The sequence below is a fragment of the Urocampus carinirostris genome, chromosome 4 (assembly GCF_059441175.1).
Source record: "Urocampus carinirostris isolate Australia breed hairy pipefish chromosome 4, RoL_Ucar_1.0, whole genome shotgun sequence".
Lineage (NCBI taxonomy): Eukaryota > Metazoa > Chordata > Actinopteri > Syngnathiformes > Syngnathidae > Urocampus > Urocampus carinirostris.
In genome coordinates, this window is record NC_142352.1 from 37,901,658 (window position 1) to 37,911,083 (window position 9,426).

At 38.7% G+C, this 9,426-nt stretch overlaps 1 protein-coding gene across 1 annotated transcript in view; it reads left to right on the top strand.

Moving 5' to 3' along the window:
* cpne7 (copine VII) overlaps positions 1-9,195 on the top strand; it is a 78,313-nt gene extending 69,118 nt beyond the window's left edge. The window contains exons 14-16 of the mRNA XM_088334468.1: positions 39-172; positions 1,164-1,400; positions 2,496-9,195. Coding sequence (XP_088190594.1) covers positions 39-172; positions 1,164-1,400; positions 2,496-2,648 — 524 coding nt within the window. The 3' untranslated portion in view covers positions 2,649-9,195. The remainder of the gene's footprint in view (positions 1-38; positions 173-1,163; positions 1,401-2,495) is intronic.
* Positions 9,196-9,426: the final 231 nt, after the last annotated feature.

The following is a 9,426-nucleotide window of genomic DNA, read 5'->3' on the forward strand; positions in this document are numbered from 1 at the left end:
CCTATCACTGCCTGACTTGTGTTACTGTTTTTGATCAGAGATCCAAGGTGTGGTCGAGGCCTACCAGAACTGCCTGCCTAAAATCCAACTCTACGGTCCCACCAACGTCTCTCCCATCATTAATAGGATAGCCAAGCTGTCAGCCGGCGACGGCAACATTAAAGACGCCTCTGTGAGTGTCTTTCCATGCGCACATACAGTATGGACGGAAAGCCGCCTTTGTTATTTTGCCTCCCACTGGGCCACTCAAGAGAGCTCCCTGTGGTTTATTACACACTTTATTGCAAGGGCGCATAAGCATCCGTGAGAGAAATACATCCATTAACAATGAAATACTTTGACTACTGCTACATTCTAATGCAGTGTTTCTCAACTGGGTCTTTTACCTTGGCAAAATAACACGGCTAAGAAGCAAGAACAGAGGGGCAATTACAGTCCTTAACAGTAGATGTCCTGCTCGATCTCTTCTTCCGGTTCAGTTTGGCACTGTCCAAATTGTGTTTCAGAAGGACCACATCTCATTTTATTGTGATTTTGTTCGGTTTTTTTCCGCCCATAAAAATGAGTGCCAAGAAACTTAGTGATAAAGGGGAAAATAAAGGTGGAAAACAGATACAACAATGATTAAGTCAAGGAGCAAATTATTGGGAAATATGGAAATGTGGTACAGTGTCTGCCATTGAAGCGCTGCTAGAAGGTACAGTAAATGGTAATGGCAAATAGAAGGTATTTATACAGCACTTTTCAAGTCACTGAAAACTTCCCAACGTGTTTTACAATGTACTTCACACATACTCATTCACACAGACACACATTAAATTCTATACTTTCAGCTTTTACTGCTATAATAATCTTTGTTATTTGTACAATTAAATACTTAGCACTGTAATTTTTTGCATGGCCCAGAATAAATGTCCATAATTGATATGTATTCCTGGCACTAATACACATTTGTTATTGCCCTGTTTGGGCATACCTTGCACCTATTCTATTGGGCGCAATAGAATAGAATCCCGTTATTCACAAGGCTATTAAAAATGCAAAGAAAAACCAAAGCCTCTAGAGAACAGTGTTGGTGTCATTTTTAAGCAAAGGATTTCAACCCCTGTTTAGAAATGAGGCTGATGTATATGTTTATAAAGACAATCCCTGTCATCCAACAGAGGTATCACATCCTGCTGATTCTGACGGATGGCGTGGTGACAGACATGGCGGACACCCGCGAAGCCATTGTGCGGGCATCCTACCAACCGCTTTCAATAATCATTGTTGGAGTTGGAAATGCCGATTTTACCGACATGCAGATTCTAGACGGTGATGACGGCGTGCTGCGCTCACCCAAGGGCGAGCCGGTCCTTCGCGATATCGTGCAGTTTGTGCCCTTCCGGGACTTCAAAACTGTGAGTTTACCTGGGCAACTTGCAGCAAAAACTACTATTTTTCAGTGTACACAAGGAAGTCATTGGAATCAGACTGAAACAATCTAACTTAAAAGTGATCACTTCAAAACAGACCCCGAGAATGGCAAATAATTTGGAAAATCAGCACTCTTACATTTGGTTTGGGTTGACCAACATTAATGGGACATTGTGTATTATTTAGCGACACCTAATAGAGATTTTACAATTATTAATAAAAAAATAACCAATACTTGTTTGAATGGTTCGCAAAAATTATCATATATGATAGGGTTTGTTAGCACTTGTTAAGAAAAACCGGGATGAATCGCAGTTTAACACTTTCTACAAGATATAATCTTCTTCAGAAATAAGTGACACGAACCTCTGCATTAACTCTTTTGCGTCTTTGGTATCTGCACTCGCTGCTCCCCCATGCCATACCTCAGTAAATGTCCACTCCGTCTCAAGCACTCGGCCACCTAGAGGTAGCGTCTGGAAATAATCAACACTTAGAATTTTTTTCTCGTATGTCAGGCAATATCTTTGCTCGTAAAGCATCTTCTATGTCAAAATCCTCGTTACTAGAGTAGCTCGTATGTCGAGGGGCCACTGTATACGTGTGATTTATTTCAGTCTTACTATTTTTTTTCAGCCAGGCATTTCATATTTTCGGTTTTCAGTGTATCACTATTTATATCCCTAATCATAAATACTTAAGATTCAGAGAAAGCAACTGTGCACACAAACCTGTGCTAGTTTCATGATTGACAGATGATCCGTCTGTGATGAACCACACACATAAAGTAAATTTCTGAGTGCCCTCGAATAGTACAAGTAGTTTAAAAAAGAATCCAATGCATACGGACGACATCAGAATCAGAAAAACACAAAAAATGGACGTGGAAAAAAAAGCCAGAGCTTGAATGCTAGACAAACCATTCTACACCTTTGGCTGTGGGAAGGTCATGATGAAAGTGACTCATTGTCAGGCTATTGCCGTTCGCGCTATGATTGGCAGATGAATTCCCTTCAGGTTGGAAACGTGGATGAACAAAGTCAAGTGGGTCTTACTGCTCTTCACTATTCTTGTTGCAGGCTTCACCTGCAGCTTTGGCAAAATGCGTGCTGGCAGAGGTGCCCAAACAGGTGGTGGAGTACTACAGCCATAAGGCCATCCCTCCCATGTGCCCAGTCCGAGACTCGCCCACGCCCATCCTCAGCCCCGTTGCCACCAGTCCCACAGAGTAACTCCAACAAGCAAGGGCTAAATTGAGACAGCAATAGCTGTCTGTCAAACAGGGACCAAGAAGGGATGCTGGGCCCCATGGATAAGAAAAGAAAAAGGTTTTGTGAATCAATTATTCCAGGCTACAATTTTCGCGGGACTTTTCACTCGGTGCTCGTGTGGATTCAGCAAATCTTCCTGGCTTGGCAATACAACAACCCGAGCTGAATCAGTATCTGGAGGAATATTTTTTTCTTTGCCAAGGCTTTGTGCCTGCCAGCCAATCTGTCATTCATTAATCACAGACGGAGTGAACTGATCATCTTCACCAGCCCTGAATTACTTCCTTGTTACACCCCTCCCTTATTTAATTTCATTCCTTCCAGTATCATCGCTTAAAATACATTTCAAAGAGCAACACAAGCAATCAGGCTATGAAACATTCGTCACAGGGACCAACAATAAGCGAGGATCATTTTTTAGAAATTGAGAGCTCTCCCGTGAACCATTACTCATCAGTCCAGAGTGTTTGTGTTCATTTAAGGCCCGCTGTTTATTGATCAAACATTCATGATGAAGACACTTTCCCAGAAAGTGTGGTTGGCAAAGGTCACGCTTACAAAGACAGCTGGTAGCTATGGAACTTGTCATTATTTCTACTTGAATCATAGAGCAGTTTTGGCTCTGTTTGTCCACTGAAGGATATGAGAAACAGTAAGCAACACCAGATATATGACAAAGATGGGTCATCGTGCATATTTTGAAGTTAGTAGAAAAAATCTTTATAAAAATAAATATCCGTATACCTTGGACAAATGAAAAATTTCACTACAATTAAAACTTCTATTCCTGGATTTATTTTTACAATTATGAATGAATTGATAAATAATAAATGAAGTTAATTTAGGCACAGCACAAAAACAGCAACTAATTAACAAATGGGAACAAAAAATATTTTCACAAAAAAATTACGCTGAACAATACAATTAAATTATACATAAACATGTAAAAAAGGGAGTATGATAAAGGCGAATCTTTTAAGTGCCCACCCCTGTTGGATTTTTTTCTTTCTGGGAAGTCAAATTCAAAACCAAAACCAGAAAACGAAACTTTACAAGGAAAATAAAAAACAAGAAAATAACATTTCAAACCTATAATAAAATGGCTAGTGACTCGTATAAAATATAATACCCAAATTTAAAATCTTAGTGTAATAAGGTCTATTAGTATATTTATCTAGAATTAATAAAGTGTATATTTTTAAATTTATATAAATAAGGAACATATTTAAGCTCGTCCTCTAACTCGTCACGTAAATGAGTAGATTTTCAGATAGGTATTACAAATGATTTATTATCAGACATTTTTAAAGACAATTATCAAAAAAGATCATCATGACCCCAGTGCAGCATCCCTTATAAATGCGTCTGATCAGATTTTCTTAATAGTACTGGTCTTATACTACAATCTGACAAAGTTCCAGTTTTAAGTATTGTTTATGTTCTGTTATAGTTTAATAGACACTCAAAATAATGAGAGAATACATCAATTAATTTTGAACTTGGAGAACAGGAGAGGACTGTCGGAAAAAAACCCTCACCAAATGTGTCCAAAAAGCCCTCCTCTGAGCCCTTTCTATTATTAAATGATGAGATGTAGGTTGCAATGTGATTGTAATGAAAAACATAAATGTGAAAAATACAAATCTCCTAGGTTACAAAAAGTAGATTTAGCTTAAAGGGTTTGGAAATCAAAGAACAACAACATTATTGGCTGATAGGGACAATGATGCAAAAAGAGCATAATAATTAAATTAACAGTGAGGAATGATAGTCAAAATATCGAACAACCCAGGCATCCCATGCAATCTCCTTTGCAGGTGTCCAATATTAAAAACAGAAAACAAAAAATGAAACACAAAGGAAAGATCAAATTTAAACATGTTCCGGGGTGTGTTTAAAGCAAGTGAGCTTATCTTAAGGTTATTAGATTTAAAAAGTCTACACCCCCCACTTTAAATCCGGGCTCATGGAGAGCGATGGGCACTTTTTTACTTGGGGACGATTGCCGTTCAAGTGTTCTCAAAAGAGCTGATAACCAATGTACAAACCCAATACTTTTCACCAAAATATAAATTAGGGCAAGAAACGTGACTGCTAAACTTTTAAAATGTGAAAACAAATACCTATTATACCTTAAAGGGACAGTGTGTATTTTTTAATATATGGCCTTATGGTGTATGTAGTGCAACCATAAACAGGTGCTAACAAGCTCAAGAAACAGTAAGAACTTTGGAGACTTAAAGTGACCCACCCATTTACTCCTCATTTATTTGTCCAGTCAAGTCATGTTTATTTGTATAGACCTTAATCACAAAGAGTCTCTAAGAGCTGAACAGACCGGAGATTATTGCAAACCACAGACTATTCTGACACCATTTCCTGATCTAAAACGTACATGAGGGCAAGGAAAAACTCAAAAACCTCAACATGAGGAAAATGAAGAAACCTTGAGAAGGGACCACACATGAGGTAATCCCCCCTCCAGGAAACCCGGCTGCAATGGATGTTGTAATAACAAATAATACACAGATATTGTCAACAGAAAATATAGGTTATTCATATGCTATAGAATACAAATGTGTTTTAGGCTTAGATTTAAACATTTCCACTGAGGTTGCAGATCGAATCTCACGGGGAAGAGCATTCCACAGCACCGGGGCCTGAATGGAGAACGCTCTCGATTGTGCGGCTCTCCTCTTGGCTCTTGGTATTACCAGTAGACCAGCATTTTTAGAGCGAAGGCTCCGGACCAGGGAAATTAAATCTGTAAGATATAAGGGAGCAAGTCCATGCATGATTTGGTATACTACCAACAGAACCTTAAAATCACATCTTAAGCTAACAGGGACCAAATGCAGGTTAGCTAAAATCGGGGTAGTGTGATGAAACTTTCTTGTCTTATTTAAAAGCCTTGTGCAGCATTTTGTACCAGCTGAAGCCTCTTGATTTTAGACTTCGGGATACCGGAGAGTAGTGCATTAATCGAGACGGAAGTTAACAAACACATGAATTATAATCCCCGCATCCAACTGAGATAACATAGGCCGAAATTTAGCAATGTTGCGAAGATGGAAAAAAGTTGCTCTAGTAATATTCTTAACGTGTGTTTGAAAGCACAGATTGGGGTCAAAGATGACACCTACATTTTTCACTGAATCACTCTTGTTGATATTACATCTGTCAATGTTCAGAGCAGTTTCTGAGAACAAGTCACGGCATTTAGATGGACCAATAACTAACAATTCGGTATTTTCAGAGTTAAGGCTCAAGAAGTTGAGTGACATCCATTCTTTTATCTCAGTGAGGCAGGTCTCCAAATTTCCACAGTTTAGTGTGGCAGATTCCTCCATTGGAAGATATAATTGACTGTCATATATTATGTGTATTGCCCACAAATTTGCAGAGGGAGCATTTCTCCATTTCTCCTTTGTCAAGGTCCCAATTGTGGCAAATCAAGATGCCGGTTGAACAGCGTGATCATTAGAGACAGGTGCCTTAAACTCCACACTAAAAAAGGCCACTCCTAAATGTGCAGTTTACAAAGAATTGCAACTGCTTCGCAAAACTACTGAGTGTTAGCATCTATATGTTTACTCCCAAGTCAACTTGTAAAAGGACAACATCACTGTGTTTACAGCTCCTTCTCCCTCAAACACACATGCACCTCGCCAGCACTAATATTACAGTGACTTTGATTTGTCCTTCGGAGCTCCTCCGTATTTCCCTTAATGCACACTTATTGACTGGCGGGTGCACAGCATTGCATACACAGGCACGCAGTGGGGTTGGTCTGCTTTAAAGAAGGAAACTGTGGAGGAATGGCCTTTCATATTGGATCACACAGAGAGGCCAATTGATCCAGGGGGCCAAGATATGGACTTGTACCAATGTAAATGATCCTGGGGTGAGTTTGGCTGTGTAACTTAAGACAAGAGCAGAAAAAGCTTCTTGTGACTGCTGTGCTTTACTGCAGGAATGATTGTTGAAGGGGAAAAAGTAATTTATCAAACACAGTTGTCTTGACTTATCTCAGCCTGTCAGCACAATGCTGCCCTTGTATAAAAAATGTATTCCGCGAGTTATAATTCCACACTTCTGCGTCATTCCCATAAAGAAATCGAAGGGATGAAGCGTATTGTTAAACGTTTTATCTGCGTTCCCAGCCTACCGCACTCTCATAAACGTCTAACATCAAGCGAGTGATGAGGGACTTCAACAAATATTCAAGGTTTAAATAGGGGCAAATCTGTTTTAATACAGTCCTAGCAATGAGATTATAAACCAAAACCAGAAGTCTTAAGCCCGATGGATTTTGGACTACAGTAAATCACGTCCAGCCCATTTTACACAATCTTTAGTCCCAAAATAGACATTGGGTTCTGTATAGTCTATCATATATGGACCAACTATAGTCGTGTTTACGTTATCTGATATCAATGCCTTGAAAAATACATGTTTTTCAACATTAATTTTTCAACAAACCAAAGACGGAACATTGGCATCCTTTGAACCTCTTTTCAACCATTTTTTTCTGTTTGCTAACCAATCATTATTTGAAATTGAATTGTCATATTATACAAGAGATACACACATGATACTTGAGGTGCAACACTATGTAATGACTAGGTATATGTACCTGACCAAATTTTCTAGTTCAGTAGACAGTCGAAAAAGGAGAGAATATATGAATAAATGTTGAATTTTCAAGAACAGGATAGGACTGTACGAAAAACCCTCACAATGACAAAATTAAAATGCCTCCTAAAAATCATATCCTGTGCCCTTTCTTTTTATTAAATCTCCTCGGTTACAGAAGTAGATCCCCTAAAGGGTGTGAAATTGATGAATTGCAACATAATTGGTCGATAGTCACGATAATGTAAACAGTGCATCATAGTCTAGTTAAAGAACAAAAGTGAGCTTAAATAATGAACTTGCAATTATCATTGCTGGTGTCCAATATTAAAAACAGAGTACCATATTTTCCGGACTGTAAGTAGTAATTTTTTTTTCAAGGTTTGGCTGGGGTGCGCGATCTATACTTCATTTAAATCGTGTTGCTAATTTCTATTGTGCCCTGTTGTGTGAAAAATGCCCCAACCGCCACCCCTAGCATACATCCATGGGCAAATGCTACGAAAATGTCTTTGTATTTAATTTTTTGGGGAAAAGGTAAAAGAACAGCAAAGCACAGAGAATTTGCACCATGCATAGAAACCACGTTTGAGCAAGTTGAAAATATTTACTTTGGCGAAATGACTCAACCTTTTCTTACTAATCAGGACATGGAAGTTCAGAAGATAATGCGTCATTTCGTCAAAGTAAATATTTTTAACTTGCTCAAAAGGGATTTCTTACCTATAAAAAGAACTGAACAAAAATTGCACCGAAAAGAAAATCATATTCTGCAAATTTAAAGCTGAAAATAGTCTGATGTAGGCAACGTAGAACCGGAAGAGGTGGCGGATCATCTACCGTGACCAGGGTTGGGTAGGGTTACTTTAACTGGATTACTTTCAATTAAAATAAACTAAATATGAATAAAATTATGAATCACAACATGTGGTAAGCTTTCTCTCCTGGCTTGGATCTCTTTGATCTCTGGCAAAACTAACGTAAAATGCGACAGAAACAAAATGAAAATAAATCCAAACAGCTTGCCAACATCATTTTTGCCGTTCCATGTATTCCGTTACTCCCCAAATTTAGTAATTTCATTCATATTTAGTTTCTTTTGTCTTTTATTAGCATATTTGGTATTGAAGTAATCCAAAAGTAATTGAAAGTAATCCATAAAGTAACTTTACCCAACCCTGACCGTGACACAGGGTAAAAATGTCATTGGAATTAGTGAATTGGAGTGAAGTATGTTTACGTGATGGGTTTTATCAAATAGATTTCCCCCAAAAATGCACCTTACACTCCGGTGCAACTTATATATTGTTTTTACTTCTTAATCATATATTTTTGGGCTGGTACGACTGATATTCCAGAAAATACGGTACATCATGCTTTTGAACCAGTATTGTTCAGATAATCAGCAAATGCAAATCAACAATGGTACCAATTTTAGTGACTCTTGACTTCGCACGACCTTGATGCACACATTGTTGAGGTCGCCTGGTCAACACAATACGAACATTATGTTAAAGGAAGCTGCATGCACTCCATCGGGCTGTTTATTGAATTTTCTCTACACTTGCGACAATGTCTTTGGTGCCCTTTGTTCTTTTACCCACCTGTTCGAGCCCTGAACACCAACACGGTTTACAGTTCATTACCATACAAATATGCAACATTCCACATGGGTAAGAAGCAACCTGTGCAAGAATTTTACAAGGTAATAAAGGGACTTTGTGCATGCTTACTCTGATTGTAACCTGTGCTGTGGTCTATTATTTTGACTTTAAGAAAATGTGTGTAATTTACATGCCTGCTTTTGCACAAATGAAATTCATGTACTTGGCGCTCTTTGTCCTGCAAGTATGTAAATAAAACCTGACCGTATAAAAAAACTATTTCACATCATTTAATGACGATGCTTGAGTGCTTTAAAGGCCCGGTCACACAGCCTTTCACGGGCGTATCGAGGCTGAATCACGGCCAGTAATTTCTGCCCGTGAAGCAGACGCTGTTGGACGCTTTGAGATCGCGATACAGACGAGATACAGCCGTGCTTTACACGCGGTAAGAAATTCACACGCGGTTGGCCGCGCGAAAAAGTTTTGCGCTGCTCAAA